Source organism: Elgaria multicarinata, chromosome 1 (genome assembly GCF_023053635.1).
Source record: "Elgaria multicarinata webbii isolate HBS135686 ecotype San Diego chromosome 1, rElgMul1.1.pri, whole genome shotgun sequence".
Classification (NCBI taxonomy): Eukaryota; Metazoa; Chordata; class Lepidosauria; order Squamata; family Anguidae; genus Elgaria; species Elgaria multicarinata.
The window spans coordinates 59,066,617-59,089,663 of NC_086171.1; the positions used below are offsets into that span (position 1 = coordinate 59,066,617).

A 23,047-nucleotide genomic window follows, 5' to 3' on the forward strand; every position below is an offset into this window, starting at 1 on the left:
GACCATTGAACCTTACACCCTATGATGCCTTAAGTTGAATAGGAACCCACAACTTTCCACGAGTGGCCAGTTACAAGAATGCCTTATTTCATTCGTATGAAAAAGCCCTTTGAAAATGCAAAATTAGTTGCGTCTTTTGGTAACAAATCCCACTGGGTTTCCCCCCAAGTTTTCTCTTCATCCTCATATTTTTGGTCCTATTTATTTGTCCAAATTTTCTTTAGTTTTACATTGCAATTTGAAAGGTGACCCCATTCAGTAAGGAAGGAAGCACTGTTGCAAAAACAGTTCTATTTACCTATTCAAACAGGAGTTAGCAGCTCAGACTAAGCAAATGCAGAAGCTGATTTGTTTGACGTCCCATTTTCTATGTATAAACCTTCTTTGTAGCTATTAACGATGGAGGTCCACCCAGGCATGTCATTCTACAATGATGTACAAGACAGAACAGCCTTAGTAACAAAAACCTGGGAACCTACTGATCACCTAACTCCACTGCGTATCCCCCCAGGCCCACCTACATCTCCAGACAGGTAATGAGTAGCTACTCATTGCTTATTTCATTTTCTTCAGTATCTTGTTTCTAGATAACTTTTGTATTACAGTAGGAATATACGCATTGTAATGAGCTTCCCAGAGAGGCTTGCCTGGCTAGCATTCTGGTGCCGACAGCATCCAAATCACCTTGACATACAAAACAGTAAAAAGAACTTAACACACGTGTGTGCCACATGGATGATGAAATTTAAAGCAGAGAAACTTTTCCTAATTGCCCAAGGTAGGCTGTCAATTTTAGGGTGCTGTGTGTAAGATATGCTGGTTTGCCATGGGGTCAGCAACTAGGCTGATGGGCACAGAAGAGGTGAGAAATACTAACTAGTGTTTACTAACTAAAGTCCTCTGCAAGTGATCAGTTGAAACCTCTAGCAAGAGCAATCTGCCCCTTCCATGGAAACCAGCTGGTGGGTGGGGTGGGGAGGAGGATGTTTCAAGGGGCTCATCTACACCAAGCAGGATATTCCACTATGAAAGTGGTATATAAAAGGCAGGAGCCACACTTCTTCTTTATAGCGCTATTGAAGTGCACTGCAGGATCTACATTACTGCTTTATAGTGGTACTGAAGTGCACTGACAACTGTTGGGGCCCATGACACATCTACACAAAGCAGCATATAACACTATTAAAGTGGAATGAAAGCGGTAAATGGTATGTGTCAAAGGGCCCCAACAGTTGTCAGTGCACTTCAATACCGCTATAAAGCAGTAGTGTGGCTCCTGCCTTTTATATACCACTTTCATAGTGCAATATCCTGCTTGGTGTAGATTAGGCCAAGGAGAAAGAGACAGAGAGAAGGGGTGGCAGGGAAAGAGAGGGGGCTAAACCACACACTCCATTAAATATGTAGGATGCATATGGGACTGAATCTGGATTGGGACTATTGCAAACCTGTTGAGGATGTTTAAGCCTTCACACCCAACCTCTAGCGTTCTTTAAATTCATCCCCCATGTGCTTCAAAAAAAAGAAGGAATGAAAACTCAATTGCTGCCAATGGAGGGGTTTTCTTTTTGCTTACACTGAAGCAAATGAAAGTGCAAGGATCAGCTGCATATTACATATTTAACATAGTACATAGTTTTTCCCCCTCCCCTCCCCTCCCCTCCCCCCCTCTCCCTCCCTCCTTCCCTACCCACCTGGCTGCCAAGGAAGGGGGAGATTGCTCTTGACAGAGGTTTGATCTGACCACTTGCAGAGAACATTTGAGATTAGGCCAAGGAACGCATGAAACTAGGCTGGGCATCCCAAGTTACGTACACCTGGCTGAGAGTGTCATGGCTGCAGCTGCTTTTTTCAGGACGTTTGCTCTGGTTTCAGGTGTGAGAAACTAAGGGAAACATTCCAGCTGAACAAGCCTGCCTTGAAAGCAGGACAAGAATCTGGAAGGAGGGAGCCGATGTTGCCAGAATCTCACACAAACTAGGAGCCACCTTACAAGATTAACCATGAACACCACTATGGCAATACCAGAGAGGTCCCATCTTTCGATTTCTATGCCTTTTGATGAGTGGATATTGTGTTTTAGGGCATAATCCCATGTACGTTTAGACAGGATAAAAGTCGTACAACTCCCAGCATTCCCCAGCTAGCATGGCTGGCTGGGGAAAGCTGGGATGTGGGACTTTTTTCTATCTAAGCATGCATAGGATTACGCCATTAATCCAGAAGCAAATTCAGAGATGCTGATGTTTCTTGGCAAGTTAAAAGATAAGAAGCCAGAATATTTTAGGACAGGGCAAAATTCTCTCCTCCTCCCACCTTTGTTTGTCTATTTGTTCCCCACAAGATGTGTTGAGGGGAGTTGAATGGCTCTCAGGTGAGATGAGTACTTACAAGGGTTCCAAGTGTCCAAGAGTTTTGTTAATATTTTCTTTCTTCTCTTTTAAAGGCTGTGTTTGGGCAACACATTAGTCAATCGTGGGTGGAGTAGTCAACTCAAGGTTGGGTTTTTTGCGGGTATTCCCCACAGGACATGTTCCTACACAACTGTGGGTGGGTGGGGCTGGTGTTGAGTGGATTAATAGTCAACCTGGCATTTGACTGACACAGCCTCTGCCCCTCCCTCCCTCCCTCCAGGTGCTATCCCAGCAGCCTCTGTGAGTTGTGCTGGCTGTAGCAGAGCGGCCATCTCAGTTTTGGCTCTTCTTTGGCCAGCCGAAAAAGTCAACTCAGCGGGTCAAAAACTCCACCAGCTCAGTTTGGACAACACAATAACCACCAGTTGAGTGCTTAGTCAACACTGCAGTCAGTTGTTTCTCCAGTGGTTTTTTTTTAATGAAAAAGTCAACCGTGGGTGGTTTTCACCCGACAGGGAGCACAAACAGCAACCGTTGACTAAAACCACCAGTGGTTATTGCGTATTGTCAAAACTGAGCCAAAGAGTCACCAGCCACTGGAAAATCTAGTTCTCAAATCTCCTTTTGAGATATAGTCATTCGGGGGGGGGGGGGGCTGGAATGATAATTGCTCCCATGCCTGCCCTCCCCACCCCCACCTGAACATTTTCTGTCCCCACCTCCCTGAATGCTGCAAAAATAGCTGGGGCTGAATGATTTGGCCCAGCCCTAGAATAATTTATTTTATTAAAACCCTCCCATATTTCATCCCAAAATGCTGCAACTGCGGTCTTAAATATCTTATGTGATCTTGGAATCATGGGCTGTCTGATGACTTACACGTGCAATCATTCAAAAATGACACATGCATTTTACTCGTGGCACAATTCTTGGATTTGTTTATAACTGCCCAGAAGAAAGCAGCACTTCTATTGCAATAGCAAAATTCTGCCTTTACCGATGAAAGAGATTTGGCCTACAATCCTAAACACACTTGTAAAACAAATTAAACTCAATGGGATTTACCTCTGAGTAAATATTCATAGGATTGTGTTGCAACACAAGTCCTTTTGAATTTCAGAGGCCTTATTTTCTATTAAATGTGTTTGAGTCACAATCCTATAACCACTTACCTAGGATTAAGCCCCACTTAACTCAATGGGATTTACTTCTGAGTAGACATTTTATAGCAGGATGCAGAACTGGGATCTAGAGGGCTGCATTCCAGTTGTGGCATATTATGCCAGCTAGTCTCTATAGCATATATATATTTGTTGTTTCTGCTATAAGAAATTAATGACACAACCCTGTACATATCTACTCAGATGTCAGCCCCACTGGCTGCTGCTTTAGATTTGGGTGCAGGGGCTCAGCACTTGCTGAGAACTTCTGTATGTCGATAACTGAAGGAAAGGGTACTTGCACATTGCCCCCATTTTAAGTTAACATCTTAGCTGATTTAATATTGAGTGCTGCATGATTTGGACTGCGCTATAACAGTTTCACCACCTGATGGCACCAAAATACACAGATGTATGGTTACAGAGTTTAACACAGGGGCAAACATATTTAAGCCTGAATGCTCAATAGCAGTTGGAAATAAGCAGATAAAAGTTTTGTGAGTAACTCTAAGAGCTTTCCTCAGGATGTGTCCAGGAACAGCTACTGCAACCCTCATGAGATCCTCAGTGGTGCCCCTGGTTAGGTCTCCACTAGGTTTTGCCGTTGTGAAGGGGGTTCCTCATTTCAAAACGTACCTGCTTCCCCTACAATGCTTCTAATGTACCTGGTTATATCTGGATAGTCATCTTGTTAGGAATATTGCTCCAAAAAAGCAATGGGTTAGATAACAGGGATGAGGGGGAAATTTCTTTGGTTCGCATTTTAATGTGAACATACAAATTTTGCGCTTTTCAACCAGCATGCAAACTGAAACTCTGTTATCCTTCAAAATTCATACTGCTTTAAATTTTGCAATGGAATTTTCCACTCAAAAATGAGTGCAAAAATATGTATATTAGAGGAGAGTGCACATACAAAATGTGTGTATTAGTGAAGATGCTGTTCAGGAATGCTTAGTAGGAGGGGAAAGTGCTTGCAAAAATGAATATGTTAGACAAAATTGTGTAAAAATGCACATATTAGAATAGGTGTGCCCAAAAAGGTGTATAAATTTTAATGAGAGGTGTTTATTTTAAGCTTGCAACATATTAATATTGGGAAAAACGAAAAACTGAGGCAGGATCTACACTACTGCTTTAAAGCGCTTTATAACAGTTTTGACAACTGTTGGGGCCCAAGACACACTCCGTATACACTTGTCAAAACTGTTATAAAGCGCTTTAAAGCAGGAGTGTAGATCCAGCTTCAAAAATTAAACTGACAGATTCATGCAGCTAGACATAGCTTAGGCTACTCTGCTTAAGACTGAAGGAAGGGGATACAATGGTTGAATTGCCTCCACTACATAAATTGCTGTCCCTGCAAGTAACAAGCTAGTAAAAAAAAGTTTCTAGCAATCTGGCCAGCCTCCATCCAACATGAATGCTGCCAATCCTAAATACATTTCATGTATGTCCATTTAACTCCCCACTACTTGGAGTTTCTGGACAGTCTCCTGGGATTGGTAACATTTACACACAAAATATTTGCCAGATTTTGGGTACTTCCTGTAAAAATTCAATGAAATTACTTCAGAAAATGAACCGGCATCAGGGGAGAGGGAGGAAGAAGAAATAAAGCAAGACAGGTTTTATATATTGATTTAAGCTTAGCAGCCACATTGCTGGCTGCTTATATCCATTATCTGTGCTCTAAATCTTTAAGTAGTTTTGCATGACAGTGACTCACTTTACAGTAAGTGCAATAAAAGGTACAAGTTTGATTCCAGGTGACGTTCAGTGTTTAATCAAGAACATTTGTCTACGCACAATGAAAAATACATGAAAATATAACCGTTTTATCATGTGAATAATTCTAGCACATGAGAAAGCCAGCTAGAAGGTCAATTGTAAGTAGATGCAATCTCACAGCCATGTTTTTAGATTACACCTCTAGGCAATAGAAAAATGCAGGGGAGACCTGCAACAGAACGTAGGGCCTGTTCAGATAACACACTAAGCCATGGCTAGGCCAATAACTCTTTCACAGAAAGTGATGTGTTTAAACCGTAGTTATGTAGCCACCATGGTTAGGAATGGTTCAAATGACCCACTAACTCATGGTTCACATGACATGCTAAGCCATGTTTACCATCATTATTTTATGTGTTGTCTGAACAGGGCCATTGTAGTTAACCCTTTTTCAGGATACCAAATTCATTCCCCTCTATCCTGGTTTACTCCCTACAGTCACTCAGTATCTCGATATCAACATTGCAGTTTGGATTCTCGGTTAACTAGGGAAACTGAAATGATGGCAGTGGCCAGGAGTACTTTTTACCAGCTTAGGGAGGTATGCCAGCTGTGACCCCATCCAAGGAGAGGATCTTGCCTTGGTTATCTCCAGGCTCTGATGACATCCAGGCTCTATGGGGCTGCCTTTGAAGATGCTTCAGAAACTTCAGCTGGTGCAGAACGTAGCCAAGCAAATATTGGTGGGGGCTGGGTATTGGTTCATGTAACATCAGCAATTGCGTGCATTTCTGAGCTCAATTTAAATTGCTGGTTTTAACCTTTAAAGCCTTAAATGCCTTACTTGAGGTCATCAACAGTCCTTCTTACTTGCCCCACTGCCAAAGGTGGTTAGGTTGATAAGTATGAAGAAGGCCTTTGGGGTAGTGCCCCTATACCTCTGCAATATGATTCCAGCAGGAGTTTGTCCAGCTTCTTCTTTGCAGTCCTATTGGCGCTCACGAGCTTTGTTCAATATTAGATGGGGGTGAAATTTTTAAAGATTGCAGTATCCCCTTAAGCCATTCAGACAGATACAGCTAGAGTAATGATCAAGCTGATCAAATTGTTTCTGCATTATGTCCAGCCATCTTATATGGGCTGGAAAGAACTATCCAGTGTGACAATTTATGGATGCAATCCAGTTCCCTGATCATTTGGCCTCTCTACATCTGCATACATGAATGTGAACAATCTATATTAGATACATTGAAGTAATTGCTTTGTGTCTCTCTTATTCCAGACTTCCTAACCTGGCAGAAAATTCAGCTGAGTAAGTATATATAATTTACATTATATCCTTTCCTGTTAAATAAATAAACCTTGTGTAGCAGGGTAGCGTGTCCCAGGGCTCATCTACACCAAGCAGGATATTCCACTATGAAAGCGGTATATAAGGCAGGAGCCACACTACTGCTTTATAGCGGTATTGAAGTGCACTGACAACTGTTGGAGCCCATTGACACATACTATATACTGCTATGTACTGCTTGGTGTGGCTCCTGCCTTTTATATACCACTTTCATAGTGGAATATCCTGCTTGGTGTAGATGAGCCCCCCAGAGCCTCCATACATGCATGGAGGCCTAGCATAATATTGTAGATTCTGAACTCTGTGTAATCTCACCCTAACAGGGTGGTGGTGATATTTAACTAGTTCTAATGTAGAGTACAGCATTTGTAGGGAGGGCTTTTGTTGTTACTCATTGTGAGGAACCATGTTCGTTTTGTGTTATTAATACAATTTGGATGAGTTTGTTACTGGAAAGCTGTAGGTTGCAACTGAGCAGATGAATACTATAAGTAAAGTCAAGCAGTTCCTTTTGTCAGATATAGGACAAAGGTCCTTGTAGGTCCTTTGCCTTCCATAGCCAACAATGGGACCTATTTATGTACACAGATCATAGATCTGGCTGATCATAGGCACTTTTATTTTCTCTTTTCTTTTTTTAGATATTGAGAAATAGATACATGGAGGGAAGGTCAAGTAAAGAAATAGTATTTGTTTTTTCTAAAATCCAAGCTGAACCAACAAGACCTAACATTACTATGTGATGCTACTCGTTGTGTGTCCTTATCAAATGCTTAAAAGATATGCTGTGTTCTTTAGATATGAAAGGAATAAAAAATATAAAACCCCAGGGACTCTTCTTGTGGAGAGCCGTTATCGGCCTTTTCATCCCTACGTCCATGGCAACATTGACATCAGAGGTAAAGCCCAGTTCAGTTGTCTTCAGGTTTTGTTTTGTTTTTAAAGTATTTACTGTTTTCTATCTTTTTTCTTAACTAGAGACTAATAAAATGTGTGCACTTCGTGAATCCATAAATCACATTCTCAATTGTGTAAGACAGCAGACCACTGAATTCAGAAGATTAAGGAAGTTCTGCACATTATTGTAGGTGCGGGGAAGACATCAGAGGCTGGATCCAATCATACTTCAGAGTAAACCTACTGAAATCCATTGGATTTTAATAGGTTTTCTCTAAGTATGACTAAGTCTGGATCCAATCCCATAACTGTATTTCTTGTTTTTGTATGGCTTGTTACTTTTTTCTTTTCTTTTTAAGAAGGCATGCAGCCCACAAATTTCTCTCTGACAGATCTTCCTCCAACTTCTGTCTCTACCTATAAAGCAGAAAGTATGTGTGTGTCATGTATGTCCAGACATGTTCACCCACTTCCAGATGAGTTAGAAACTTGGAATTTGACACGATGATAGGTCTGGCTGTACAATGTACCACAAAAATCTAAAAACATGATTTTGGGGTTTTTCAGTATTTTTAAATAATTTAATAAAAAGCCTAGGCTTATGCCTACAACTCCCAGCATGCCTTGGGTGGAAGGCCAGACTTTCCAGTCTTTGGTGGCCATTGTGAGTGCACAGACAGGTGGCCGCTGCGTACCAGACGCAACCCAGACTCCTAAGGTTGGTCTTGAGCGGTAAACCCAATTCCACCTAAAACAACCCATATAAATGGGCTGTGTCCATTCGTGGTGCTTCTTCCCATCCACTGTGCATGGTTTTAAAATCATAACTAGATACAACAATGTGATTTTGAGAGGCCGAACTCTGAACATGAGCAAAGGCACCCCGTCCTGATATTGCTGTTTCCTCAGAATCTGGAGGGAAGCGTGCATGGGAGGAAGGGGAGGCACTCTACGCATACCCAGAAACAAGCCTAATGAAGGGAGCAAGTGCCTGGCCCAGCCCTGGCCCTTAAATACCGGCTCCTGATAGAACACCTGGTGGACGAGAAGCACAGGCTGAGGCAGTCCCAACAGGACCTGGCCAGAGCTGGGCGCATCGACTGACAGCCACTTATCTCCCGTCCTCGAGGATGCTACTCCTCGATGCTCTATCAATGAGCAGTACCGGCAAGGAGAGGAGAGAAACACTTCTCAGAGGATGCAGGCACCGGAGGGCTGCGAAAGGCATGCTGGAAGGTGTAGTACTGGCATGTAGAGTGGCTGATTTAAAATACAGCATGGGTCAGTAAGCAGGTCACTATGTCTCAGTCCTCACTCACTGTCTTTGTTCTCCTTTTCTCCAACTCACCCCACCCACCATTCCATTCTAGCCTCATTTATCAGTCTTTCCTCCATTCACTCTTCTGCTTCAATGGTATAGTCAGGCTTTCACACAAAAATCATAAACTTTATTCCGTAATTCCTACATCTGTCTTGGAATGTTGTGGTTTAGTTATGACAGGGGGCGGGGGGAACACAGTATAAAATATCAAAGGCCTTGGGGAAAAATAAAATAAAAATAAAATATTCACTTGGCACTGGAAAGTCATTAATGCAGTCCCTAGGCCAGCCTGCCTGGGAAAAATAAATCTATAAGCAGGGTGCCACAACTAAGAAGGCCCGCTCTCCAGTTGTCTCTCGCCATACCTCAGAACATGTTCAACTATTAACACATTATTCAGGGTGTTAGGCTTATGGCTACAACTCCCATGATCTGGTAGTGGCTCATCCTCCTGGGCCTGAAGGCAGAGCACCTGGGGCTGGCTGCCTCGGCCACTAGGCACCATCAGAAATGGGAGGGAAAGACGGTACAACTCTGGGCCTGTTGCCAACAGCTAATCAGTCGGCCAGCCAGCCGGCTCCCTCACAGCTTACCTACAGGCACCAATTGCACAATGCAGTGTGGCCTGGCTCGGCCAGACTTCACTTCCCATGAGTCTCAGCACTAGGACTCCCATTGAGCAAGCCAGGCACCACATTCTCTTTCCTGGCTTTGTGTTCTGCTGCAAGAGTTCTGCTGCAATCCAGTTTAGCACAACATTGACATTGCTTGTTGCATTCTTTCACCACATTTTACTGTTTTCACAAGTGAAAGCATGCCACTATTCTCTTCCTGCATGTTTTAAAACCAGTTCTGGATAATACCCATCCCATCACTGCAGGTACAGGGAGGTGAAATTATTGGAGACTTTTCTCTTTTTTTGCAGTGGCAGCTCCAAAAAAAGTAGCTTGCGTGAGGAAAGGTGTCACAAAATCCATTATCAGAGAAGCAAAGATGTCGCTAGAAACACAAACTATAAATATATAGATAGTGGAAGCTGGGGGAGCAGGAAAGTCTTGAGACAGCTCCTGCAGCACCTTGGAGTTATCCCTGTGCGTCTTGAAATTTGCTGTTCTTGGCTTTGGAGTGCATAGAATACAATGTTTTGCAAGGTGCTTTTAACAATTATGGTGGAAGAGGAGAACTGTTTAAGTGTCTTCTAAATTGCAGCTGTTTCAGTAGTTAACTGTTTCTAATGATCTTGCTGCCAGTACTGGAACACACAGACCGAACAGCAAATAGAACCCAGTCCCAGGAATTCCTCAAGAGAGGCCATATGCAATTCTTGAGGCCATAATTCTTAACCTGATAATCTTTGCTTGGAATAGAACGTGGCCTCTGATGTTCCCTTGCAAAACAAAAATAGAACCTGAAAGTCTGCCCACTTCTATACTTCTTAGAGCCATCCTAGAGTAAAGACCAGACAGGATTGGAAAAGTTGAAAGGGTAGGGGGATATTAATCCCACTATTGTAGTGTCTTGCAACTCTACATAGTTGGCTAAGCAAAGATTGCTCTGCCTGCTTCAGTATTCTTATTCAGCATTGTGAGGATGGGGGGCTAGAGAGACCAGATCTTTAATTCAACTTGACCTGATGCTGCTTAGTGTCATTAATCCTTAATGATTAAAAGCTTCTTAACACTGCAGCATGTGTACCTCTGCTTTTAAACAGGATACACATACTGTGGTTTTAAATAGTCTGAAGTTTTAACCTTTACAATATTACTTCCAGATGCCTATCATATAATCCATACTGTCTTATTGTCAACAGATTTATTGCAACCTGAGTGTGCAACATTTTAAATTACTATTTTTACTTAAGAAGTGTATATCCCACTTTGTTGATATGTGATCAAATCGGTTTGTAACAGAAGAGGGAAGAAAAAGGAAATTGCAGTAATGCAATCAAATGCAAACATACACATCTATCTATCTGTCATCTATTTATTTCACTACTCTGTACCTGCACTGATGGGATGGGTATTATGCAGAAATGGTTTTAAAACGTGCAAGGAGAGAATGGTGGCATACTTTTGCTTCCACTTTCAAAACAGTAAATTGTGATGAAAGAATAAAACAAGCAATGTCAATGTTGTGCTAAACTGGACTTCAGCAGAACTCTTGCAGCAGAACTCAAAGCCAGGAAAGAGAACTGTGTTCTGACTTGAGCTTGTTGACTATCACAGTACAACTGAGTGTTTTCATCTGAATCTTACAGGTCCCCCCTCTAGAAACGAAGATGCCGGTGAACTTTCCAATATTGATAGAGAAGTTGTAGGGCCAGGACAGCAGGCATCCTTTCGTGTAGGTAATTGCTGCTATGGTTGGAAAAACATTAGGGGAAAAGCACATAGCTTTGTGGTAGAGCACATGGTTTGCACGCAAAAGGTCATGCTAGAAAATTTCCCATCTGAAATCCCAGTCTAGGCAATACTGTGGCTGCGTTCAGACAACACGATAGTCAATGGTGAGGTAATAATCAACTCAACAGTTATTTACCTAGGTGTACTCCCCACACAACATTATAATAATCAACCGTGGTGTGAATTGGGATCATCATTGAGCTGACTATTGAGTTGACTCACTCATCCCCTGCCCTCTCTTCCCCCTCAGTCCTCCCACTAGTATCCCATCAGCCATTGCTACCCAAAATCTATCCAGCTGTTGGACTAGAGCGGCAGCTATCGCTTTGACTGCTCTTGCCTTGCAACGCTATGGCTGAGGAAATAACCAATGGTGATCCCCACACAACACGATAACCAGTGGTAGTTCAAACAGCCAACAGGAGTGGTCTAATCACCGCCTCTTTTAAAGAGGCCGGCACCACTCCCTTTCTCAAGGAGGCATTTACAAGCTCCTGGACCCAGCCGGCGATTTAGTTTAGATAATGGCTTCATCCCCATACTTATCCTGCAGTACTATGCATTCACATGCAGAAATATTTATTCTTGTTCTATTTTAAAAAATTTATGTATACTTGCTTTTATTATTTCTTTTTTCATGCTAGATTTCTGAGTTTGCTGAAGGAAGTAACCAGACACATGACCCTAATGGTTCAGCTAGAATTCCTAAATCCACTTTCAAGCCCCCAGAGCTTGACATTTCATACAGAGCTGCCAATATGCTGGAAAATGTAAAGAAAGCCCTTTGGCTGTCCACTTACAAGCGGGATTACACAGGTACACATTTTAACAATTTAAAGTGCTAGGAATCAAGCGAGGGTGATAAAATACACTTTCAGATAATCATGTTAAGTTTTCTAATGTACCCTCTTAATTTTTTACTTAGAAATTGCAATAGGAAATTACTTGAGTGTGTTTTCAGATATGAATAAAAGATCACATCTTAGCTTCCTGAATTAATATCTGTTTTACTTAAGGTAGAGGTTCTATGAACCCCTTGCTTCTAGATGACTATGATGCCAAAATAATTGGCAGAGCAACAGGAGAACTGGGCAAAGAAGTGGAGCTGGTAAGTATGACAACTAGTACTTTTCAATCCCATCCTACTTATTAACTTTGTATGCAGTCACACGTATTTTATGAATACTTTCTTTTGAAAGTCCAGATATTGACAGAGTAAAAAAAAAAAAACACCATTAATGTCCTGAGCATGACTATTGCTTTACAGTGGCTACAGTTGCTTTCCATCTAGGTGCCTTAGTTGATCTCAAGCTGAACATAAGCCAGCAGTGCAATGCAGCTACTAAAAAAGCTAGTGTAATTGTTGGCTGCATTAACAGAAATTTAGCGTCCAGATCATGGGAAGTAATAAGCCCTCTTTAAGTATTCTCCACTTCAGAGAGAGATTAACTGTAAACATGGAGTGAGCTGGGGACACAGTCTTTGGTCCCACCCCCTCCACTCTTGACCTCCCTGCATTGACAGCGAAGGTCTCCAATGGATAGAGAAAGGCTGTAGCTTAATGGTAGAACACATGCTTTGCAGGCAGAAGGTCCCAGGTTCGATCCCTGGCATTTCCAAATAGGGCTGGGAAAACGCATGTCATTAAACCCTGGAGAGCTGTTGCTGCCAGTCAGTATCAACAATACTGGCTTAGATGGACCCATGGTCTGGCTCAGTATAAAGCAGCTAAGGCTACTATAACCATGTTCTACTGAGCCCCATAAGATGAGATCAGGAATCCTGACAAGCCAGGGTTCCCAGACATGTGGAACTGTGTAATGTTCCTTTGCTGCCCTTGCAGGCTTTCCCCGTCAACTTGGGGGAGTCGGGAATTACATTTAAGCAGCACAATTTTTAGAAATTCACATTTTTCAGGGGGGAGTGGGGAAGGCGCCTGCAAATGATCAGGATCACAACAAGCAGGCTGGCAGAATTAATGGCAGATTCAGATGAGTGAATTTCATCAGGACCACTCTCCTTCACCTGCTGGGATCCTGATAACGATCACCCCCCTATCAGCTGCTATTTGCATTTTATTTAATGTGTGTATTAAATGCAGACACATTGAATGCTATGTCCCATTTGACATTAAGAGTTGTATCAAGACACAATTGCTGTAAAAACAAGGGTTTCAGAATCTATTCTAAACCATTTCTTCTTCAGAGAGAATCGTTTCCATCAGCAACTTCTCAAGTGAGACCCTTGGATGGGCGCATTGCCCGTGCACTTCAAGGCAGACAATTTCAAATCTCAGGCCCTCAACAGCAGGACTCCTCAGATGTTCATGGGCCTCCGCTTCTTTGTACAGATAACTCCGTTGTTCCCAGATATTCAGAGGGGCTGCAGAGCAGTGGGAAAATGTCACCGAGTTCATTTCAGCAGTGTTCCAGGACAGAAAGCAGAGCAAGGAGAGGAGACGAGTACTTGCTTCAAAATCGGATTCAGCCTCAGTTAGATGGCCAGGGAGAAAACCATCAAGAAAAAAAGCTACCATGGAACAGATTTAGGAAAATTACAGATACCTGGAAAATGGAGCATTTGTACCAAAGGCAGCTTGCAGTTCCACCTGATCCAGAGCCGTCTCTGAAGCCTGCAGATTCCATTTACTACGAAGATCTGCAACCCTCCCGTTTAAACAAATACATAGTATGGCACAACCCCATCACCCTCTGTAAACCAACCTCAACGCATCTGTACTTCGAAAAGATCGCAGACATCCTGGCAATCCAGTTTGCTTCTAATCTTAAGGAAATTGCAATGAGCTCCCCATCCCCAGAGTGGATTCCCAATTGCGGGGTGCCTCGGCCTCAAATGAAGTTGCTTGATATCCAGCATTCTTTTAGGAAAGGGGAAGCCATCAAGCACCTGAGCGACTTAACTAGAGGGGGCATGAGGGACCTGCGGGATCATGACAGGGAAGGGAAAAGGCACAGATTCCAGGGCATGAACAGTTATTTCCTCAACTGACATATTTCTTCCTTTCAAAAAAGCAGAAGGTACGAATGATTAAAATCTCAGCCAAAGTCTCCGCTTATTGCTTCTGAATTGGCTTTTTGTTGCTTATATTTCATTCTCCTATTTTTACAGTTTACTCTTGAAGCATTAATGTCCTCTAAAGAGGGACCAGAAAGTGGTGGATCAGGATTTACCAGTAGATCTCCAAATCCCAAGGTGCCCCCCACAATAAATCCCCACAAGTTTGAAATCTGCCCCCACTGACCAGAAGGCAAACCCTCCGATTGTGGTCCATAGAGATGAAGTAGAACCCTCTTCACACAAAACCGCCATTCATTGCGTGCATGAGGGGTGAGTGGGACTACACCTGCTACTAGCCATGTCTCTGGCATCTGTGTTTTCAGTTGAACATGGGAAAGGTGTCCATCTGTGTACATAGTTGAATGCACATAATTCCTTGCTCTCACTCAGTGACCCTGTTCAGATGACATGCTAAGCTACCATGGTTAAGCATTTTACTTACTTTCTTTATTGCGATCTATAGATCCATAAAAAGAAAACAAACAAACAACAAACAACCAAACACAAGAATCAGACATGAAATCATACAATTAGAGCGATTATCAACTTTAGCCTAATACACAAAGAGCTCTAATCTTGGCCGCCACTGTAAGAAATTTAGCAACAGCCAAAGTTACACTTGAAGACTTATCTTCCAACAGAAACTTAACATAAAATTTGCCTGAAGTTCTAGACAGTTTGCTCAACAATGGGGTAATCATAAGATGGCGGGCCTGATTATAAAAGCTACAGGACAGAAGGATATGCTCCATCATCTCCACTTCCGTATTCCTACAGGGGCACCGTCGTTCCTGATAAGGGATACCAGCATATCTGCCCTGAAGTAATTCAATAGAATAAACATTGCATCTGGCCTTGGAGAAGGCAATACGATATTTAGCGACCGACAAGTTCTTTAGATAGTCAGCCAGCTGAAGAGGCCCAACGTAATGAACGTGCAATGCACTGGAAGAGCAAGAGACATGAGAGCGAGCGCGTAAGTCGCAGAAGGCTATATCCCACAGTCTTTGTTTGATAGCTTTAAAAGCAAAATTCAAGCCCAGATTAAGGAGGAGGGAAGAGGAGAGACCTATTGAAGCTGCCTTCCTGGCAAGAAGCTTGGACCAGCTGTTCACGTAGTTGTCCTGAGCCAGACAGGGAAGCAGACCTGAGCCCCTCCCAAAAAGACTAACTTCCATCCAAAGTTAAGCATTTTGAGCTAAACATGATTTAGGGTGTTGTGGAACCATTCCTAACCATGGTGGCTATATAACCATGGTTTAAACATGTTCACTAACCATTCACTGCAAAAGGGTGAGCGGCCTAACAGAACAGGCCCAGCGTGTGAATTTTAGGAGTATGGCCAGAGGAGCATGCAGAGACAGGAGTGTGACTAGTGGCACAGTACCCTTCCCACAATGGGCAAACTTGTCGCTTCTTCACACATCCCACTCACAAGGCTGCACTTTGGGACTCTGATATGACAGGCCAGGAAAGCTACACAGGCTTCCCCTGACACTGCCATGAATGGAAGAGCCTTTGTTTATAAAAGGGCTCAGCATATGTAGTGGGAGGGGCCCAGGTATAAGTTGCAACCATTTCCGTTCCAGGTAATGTCTTATTTGAATGTCTGCAGCCTCATTCCACTTTCCAACTTCAGATGGTAACCAAATACAGATTTCATGAACAGCCACTCTCCTCTGCTATTTTTGCTTTGATGCAGTTATGAAGAATTGAAAAGACTACACAGTATTTGGTGACCTTTGAGTAGGCTTAACAAAAGTATTACAGTAATAGGGATCTCAGTATTTTTTCTTTTCTTTTGGAATTCATCTTAAGATTGTATCTAAATGCAGACACTTTGACTTCAACATAAGTCAGATTTTTTGCCTCCCCCGCCCACATGCAATGTTCACTATCTATCTACCCTAATGAAGAGTTTGAACATTTCCACACTGTTTTGTGATATTCTGGTTTGGATTATTATTTCCTTATGGCCAACACAGCTGTCTTTGCTGGTTGTAGAGCTAAGATTCTAATTCTACTAAGAGATCTGTAATACCTCCCTGACACAATTCAGCAGTTTCACACATGGGACTAAGGCTGCAATGCTATAACCACTTCCCTGAGAGTAAGACCCATTGAACTAAATGGGACTTATTATTTTTTAGAAGACATGCATAGGATTGCACTGCAAAACCGGACTTTCCATTCTTATATGCATAATATGAACGGCAAAGCTATTCTAGCGAGAACGAACATTTGATTTTAAAAGAGGTCCTCTCTCTCTCTCCGCTTCCCCCTTTCTATTCTGCATTACATTTACTCACACCTACTCTGACGTGTCAAAACCGACCTCGGGGCTCTTTTTCAAAACGGTGCTGCAATAGTCCTCAGACTTAGAACTTAATCATTTACTCTGAACGCATCAGTCGCTGAGGCGCTCCAACTTCTATGGCTTGGTGATTGCATCACTGCCTGCCTTCTTCCATGCCTGAGACTAGCGAATAAGAGCCTCGTTGTGCTCTAACGCAGGGTGGAATCCCCGCTTGAGTCACGCTCTCACATGACCCTTTAAAAAAAAGGCAGCGCTCTCTCCGTCGCTCTTGACCTTGCCGCTATCACGCTTCTACGCACGCGCAGCTCTCTCCCGCCTTCTTGCGTCCTCCGTCACTGCGCAAGGCAGGAGCCGGCTCTCCCGTGTTCTCCTCGGGCTCAATCTACCTTGCCTGTGACACGTCGTCATGACGGACGCGCCGGCCGCCCAATGGCGATTCCTTAACCCGGCGCTCGATTGGCCAACCCAGAGAGTGGGCGAGCGAGGAGCCTTGGGTGGAAGTTTGGCTGTAGAAGCACCGGTTACATAGCGCTGAGTACGAGGTGTCCTTGGGCTGAGTTTTCCGAGCTGTGCCAGGAGCCGAGTGACGAGAGCGCGGGGCAGCGGCTGCTTGGTAGGCCTGCCTTAGCTTGGTTTGGTAATGAAGGGCTGCGGGGAACCTCTCCAGGCCGGGGCCGCGTAGGTGTGAGGCGGGATCCCCGAGCCGGAATCCGAGGCGCGGAGGGCGAAGATGCGGGAGCCTCCGGCGCAGGCCTGGCCTTGGCCTGACCGGGGAAACCGGCCGGGGGGGAGGAGTGGTCAAGGTTGTGGTAAAAAGGCCAAGGTCGAGATGGTGACCCGGAGAGGAGAGGCTTTAAGCGGCCTCCACGTGGCGTGAGACGGTTGCGGGTTGGACTGCAACTCCCAGCATCCCCATCCAACCAAGCTTGGCTGGGGATGTGGCGAGTTGTAGTCCGAGTCGTGTAGAGGGCGCCCGCCGGGGAAGGCTGCAATAACGGGTCAGGATTTCCCTTCGCTGCTTCGTTTCCTGCTTTTAGCGCGACTGTCGGGTTTCGCGCTCCACTGGCCGGGCTTCGGGCAGGGGGGCTCTTTAGCCGGCGCGCCTTTCCTGCCTCTTTCTGGCCCGAGAAGGCGCATCCGCTCGCGGAAGCCCCACGCTTTATTTATTTATTTATTTATTACATTTCTATACCGCCCAATAGCCGGAGCTCTCTGGGCGGTTTACACGCGGTGATTCATAGGCGGCGGCGGCGGCTTGCGACAGTATCGGGCATCCGCCCTTATATGGCCCTCACAGTGAGGTCCGAGCTGGCAGCGGCGCCAGTCCCGTCCGACCTTGCCGCACTGTGTTAAGGTACTACTTTAGTCTTTCCAGCCTGGTGTCCTTCAGATATTTCGGAGTACAACTCCCAGCATTCCTGACCATTGCCCATGATGATGGAGGTTTGTAGTCCAACGCCTCTGGAGGGCGCCAGATGCAGGAAAGGCTGCTTTAACGCCACCTAAGGTCAGGGGGTAAAACCCTAAGGTCACAGGGGAAATTGCGCCACCTTAACATTGTCCCCAGATGAACTCTTGCCCTTCAAAGCCAGCACCGGAAATGCACCGAGATCTTAATTTTGTCAGCTTTTGACTACCGAGTTCCCTCACTCCCTCATATTTGTGGATGGGCGTTGAGAGCTAATCCGTGTTAGGAAATGCTGAGGGTCCTGCTTTAAAGCTGCAACATAGAACATGATGTGGAAATAAGGTCCATTGAGAACACAGGGCCTGAATAAATGTGTTTCAGACTATGTTGCACGTGTTTAATGGGGGCATGGTGAAAATGGTACCTGCATTGTTATGGGGGATTAGAGGTCATGCCCAATGTTATCTGCTAGTTAGATTGCAGCCTTCTACAAGTTTCCCAAAGATACAGTTATGGCCTTAGTTGGAAGTAATCAACTGCTTCACTTGCCCTAATTACATCTTTTTGGGTGTGATGATGCTTTAGGGCAGAATACGATCATACTTTAGGGCAGAATACGATCAAAATAACGTATTGCAGGTTATTTGGCTTGTCCATATGTCGTTTGCAACCTCAGGGGCAGAACATTTTCTCTTTTAATGTTTCAGTCTAATATATATATTATCCATCACTAGAACATCAATTGTAACCGTTGACCTCTTAGTCTTAATGATTAGTTCTAAAAACTGTGATTTTTCTTAATGAACACTTTCAGAAGTGCCTAGAGCTTTGCATAACTATCCCTTTTCACGTATACCTTGTATGACCCCAGCTCACCATGGACTACTTCTGAGTGTGCATTGTTGTTTTTCAGCACTGACAATGGGCGACGCTGAGAAGGGCAAGAAGATCTTTGTTCAGAAGTGTGCGCAGTGCCACACAGTTGAAAAGGGAGGCAAACACAAGACTGGCCCAAACCTGAATGGTCTGTTTGGCCGGAAGACTGGTCAAGCTGATGGTTTCTCTTACACAGAAGCCAACAAAAGCAAAGGTAAAATGGAAATAACTCACTAACCTTACAGATCAGATGCAATTGTACCACTAACTGTTAAGAACATAGTTACGGGACAGGGGGAGCATTGCAGCAGTCATGTGCAATGAAATGATCCAGCAGGATGGATCCTCACTCCAGTGACCTGGGCATTATGGTATGTATTCTACACCATCCCAGAATTCAACCAATCCCAGTTTTGGTTGCCCATGTGCTTTCTTCCCATATTTAACTGGCCACTGTTTTCTCCAAAGAGAGTCTCCAAACTTGTAGCAGCTTTGAGCTTCCATTTTCTCATCTTGTAGCCCAGAGTAAGTTAGTGTCTTTCCTGTATCTCCAGCCCTTGCATGTTGGTATAGGACAGGTTGTCTGACTTGCAAAAGTGCCTGATGAATAAGGTGTTGGTGCCATGGAAGCACCACCTTGTGGTTTTAAAAATAAAATAAATTTAAAAATAATTTTTAAAATTTATTTACATTTTTATTTAAAAATAAAATAAATTTATTTTAAAAATAAAAATAGATTTTCAGATACCGTATTTCTTCGATTGTAAGACGCCATTGATTGTAAGACGCACACTAATTTCAGTACCACCAACAGGAAAAAACCCCTAAGACACACCCGCGATTCTAAGACGCACCCCATTTTTAGAGATGTTTATATGGGAAAAAAGTGCGTCTTAGAATTGAAGAAATAGAGTTAACAGAATACCCCTTTAGAGGAAGATTTCATTTATTTATTTAAACCATTTTTACCTTGCCCTTCAGCCAAACAAGCTCCTCAAGTGGCTTACTGTTCAATTAAAATAACAAGATAGTCCCTGCCCTCAACTTGACAATCTAAAACTCACAGCACAAAAGGAAAAAGGGATGGAAAGGGAGAAGGAAAAAAGCAATCTGACACCAGTTCTAGTCATTATAAAGAACTATTTCTGCACTGCAGAGCAGTTGTGGTTTTGGCTTACTTCTGTCTAAAGTAGCATTCCATGTTATAAGTAACATCCATCATGTTTGTACAGACAATTTGATCAGTGACCATTTCCTCGAGAGTTAGGTAGTATGTTTAGACTCTTCGCTTGCTCTCTTTTAATTATTTATTTATTTATTCAAGCATTTTTATAGAATCCTAGAATAGCAGAGTTGGAAGGGGCCTACAAGGCCATCGAGTCCAACCCCCTGCTCAATGCCACCATTCAGCCAAAAAAGGCTCTCACGGTGGCTTACAAAAGTATTTCTTGACAGTCCCTGCCCACAGGCTTACAGTCTAAAAGACATGACACAAAGGGAAAGGGGATTGGGAGGGTGGAGGGGGAGGGAAGGAAAGCAAATTCAGGCACTACAGTCTTAGTTGCAAATTAAAAGTATTTAAGGTCCTGTAACAATAATCAGTCTGCAGATATATGTGATAACTAATCTAATGAGGTACTAACTACTTCATGATGGTCTTTAAAAGGTGTTTTGAATAGAGCCATACTAGATCAGACCAAGGGTCCATCTAGTCCAGCACTCTGTTCACACAGTGGCTAACCAGCTGTTGACTTGTTTATGTAAATATGTTTTTAGCTTTAGTTCATTTTATATTTATGTGTCATGTTTTGCATGCTGCTTAACTTTGGCCCAAAGTCTGGAATTAATGGAGAAGAAGGATGTAGTGATTCTTTAGTACATAAATCATTTATTAGATCTATAATAATGTTATTATTTCCTAGGTATAACCTGGGGTGAAGATACATTGATGGTGTACTTGGAAAATCCCAAGAAGTATATTCCAGGAACTAAGATGATCTTTGCTGGCATTAAGAAGAAGGGAGAGAGGGAAGATCTAATAGCATACCTTAAGGCCTCTACTAAGTAATGGCTATCTGCTGCCTTATTTATTTCACCAAACAAAAGGAAATGACTCTCTGTGATGAGATTGGTTCTTAAACTTTCGATTTTTACATGCATTGAATCTAACACTTCAAAAATCTTTCTCGTCAGCCAGAGAACATTGATCATGAGTGGTTATTAAAGAATATGTACATGTCTTTGTTATAATTTATAGAATTGTGTAATTAGGCTTGAATGAGTACAGGCATGATGACTATCATGTTTCCTGATCATGTAATTAAAAAAACTTTCAATGTGTCCTTTTGTTTCCCTTTATAACAAGAGCAAATTTGAAGCAAGCTTTCCATAACCTCACTGTTTGGGCATCTCATTTCTGTTGCGATTTACTGAAACAAATCTTACTATGAAAGCCATGTGCTACAATGTGTGAAGACACAGTAGTATCCCGCCCTATGCTGCATTGCCAACTGCTTTTGCTATATTTGGGGGATGGGGGTGTGATCAAAAGGTCTGTTGGGTATACGAAGAGTTATATACCTGTTTGTATATACACTGAGCAGACCATGGGATGTCTTGATTGTTCATTTTAAATATTAAGAGATGAAAGTTAAGAGCCAATTATTCAGCTGTTTATACCAATTATCCATACTTTTATACCACAAAGCCTTTAGAATAGGGATGCAGAAACAAAATGTCGGTTGAATTGCTTCTCCCTCACCAGGGGTGGGGGGCTCTGCTTGCTGGTCTGCCCCGTGGAGGAACCCAAGGAGGCTCGAGATCCCTACTTTGGAGCATAAATAAAATATTTGCCCTAATTACTATACAGTCTAGAGCAGCCTTCCCCAAGTAGCTGAGGTTGGTTGGGGTGACCACAGTTGTAGGGCACCAGATTTGGGAAGGCTAATCTACAGTTTCAATGGTGGCATAGCTAACAAAGGATGAGTCTGAGCAGTTACAGGTATATATACTTTGGGCAGTTTTATACATATTTACAGTGTGTAGATTATATACAGGAATGTGCTTTGAGCTCATGCCTTTTCTTACATTGAAGAACCTTGCATATATAAATGGCCACATGTGCAGTCCATGCAGCAGCATATATACAGGGCCTATTTCCATAAGAATTGCATGCATAAGCTTTAATTCATACATGAGGTTTTAGGCTCAGCTTGAGAGTGCTTAAAACCCTGAGGCTTGTGATCAGATCCTGCCATTTGTACAATCCATGTGCTGTAGCTGGGTACAACCTTTCCCTTGGATTTCACATAGGGTAGATTAAGGACTTTTATAGCAGTAGTAGGTTTTGAGGAGAGCTTTTGATGGGCAAGGATACTACCAGGCCAGCTGCTTATAGCAAGAATTTGATGGCACCATCATGCTTCCAATTGAATTTCTTCCTTTGCACTGAAATACTTTTAATTAAAAATTCTAAGTTAATTCTTATATGTGGTTTATAGGTATAAAGCAGGGGTGCACAACCTTTTTTGACCCAAGAGAACATGCACAAATGCCCACTGTATACTATAAAGACACATTCAAATGTACCTTAAGCTCAGTTCTGGTATTTCTGTTTGTACAGTAGTAGTTTAAATTGTTCACTTAAACCCCTCACTTACCAAGTGTTCCACAGATTAAATTGAACTGTTAGAATTAATGTATCTTCCATGTAACACTGCCCTTAAGGAAAAAAATGAATGCTTAGTTTTCTTTCCAAATAAAAATATAATCTGAAATGTTTGTGGAATTATGAGCATATATGAAGTAGTACAGAAAGCCTGTATAATTGACAAGAAAAAAAGAATCATTAGAATGACGGTGCAATCCTTTGTATGTTTAGGCAGAAAATAATCCTGTGTTATAGCCTAAACATGCATAGGATTGTGCCCTAAGGAAACTATGAGCTGTTACAAAGTATAAGGACTTCCATTTGACTGAGGTTATCAGCCTATTCAACAGTTGTGTCACTTGATTCATTCAGTAACTGAATTATGCATATGGCAAATCTTATATTACTTTTTGGAAACATTTCCTGGATAATTTTTCTCTCACTCTGGATCACTACCCATGCGCTCTTCTCATCCTGGTTTATCACCCATAGACAGACTTTCT

At 42.9% G+C, this 23,047-nt stretch overlaps 2 protein-coding genes across 2 annotated transcripts; both read left to right on the top strand.

The window, feature by feature from the left end:
* The first annotated feature begins 399 nt into the window (after positions 1–399).
* Positions 400–14,225, top strand: SPMIP4 (sperm microtubule inner protein 4). The gene is given in 7 exon segments (XM_063115951.1): positions 400–533; positions 1,876–2,076; positions 7,404–7,495; positions 11,072–11,157; positions 11,861–12,032; positions 12,233–12,324; positions 13,422–14,225. Coding segments are annotated over 7 exon segments (1,581 nt in total).
* A 2,894-nt stretch (positions 14,226–17,119) lies between these two features.
* LOC134400575 (cytochrome c) lies at positions 17,120–21,235 on the top strand. The gene is made up of 3 exons (XM_063128992.1): positions 17,120–17,224; positions 18,933–19,109; positions 20,818–21,235. The coding sequence occupies exons 2-3, from the start codon at positions 18,941–18,943 to the stop codon at positions 20,961–20,963; spliced, it is 315 nt and encodes a 104-aa protein (XP_062985062.1). The 5' UTR covers positions 17,120–17,224; positions 18,933–18,940; the 3' UTR covers positions 20,964–21,235.
* Positions 21,236–23,047: the final 1,812 nt, after the last annotated feature.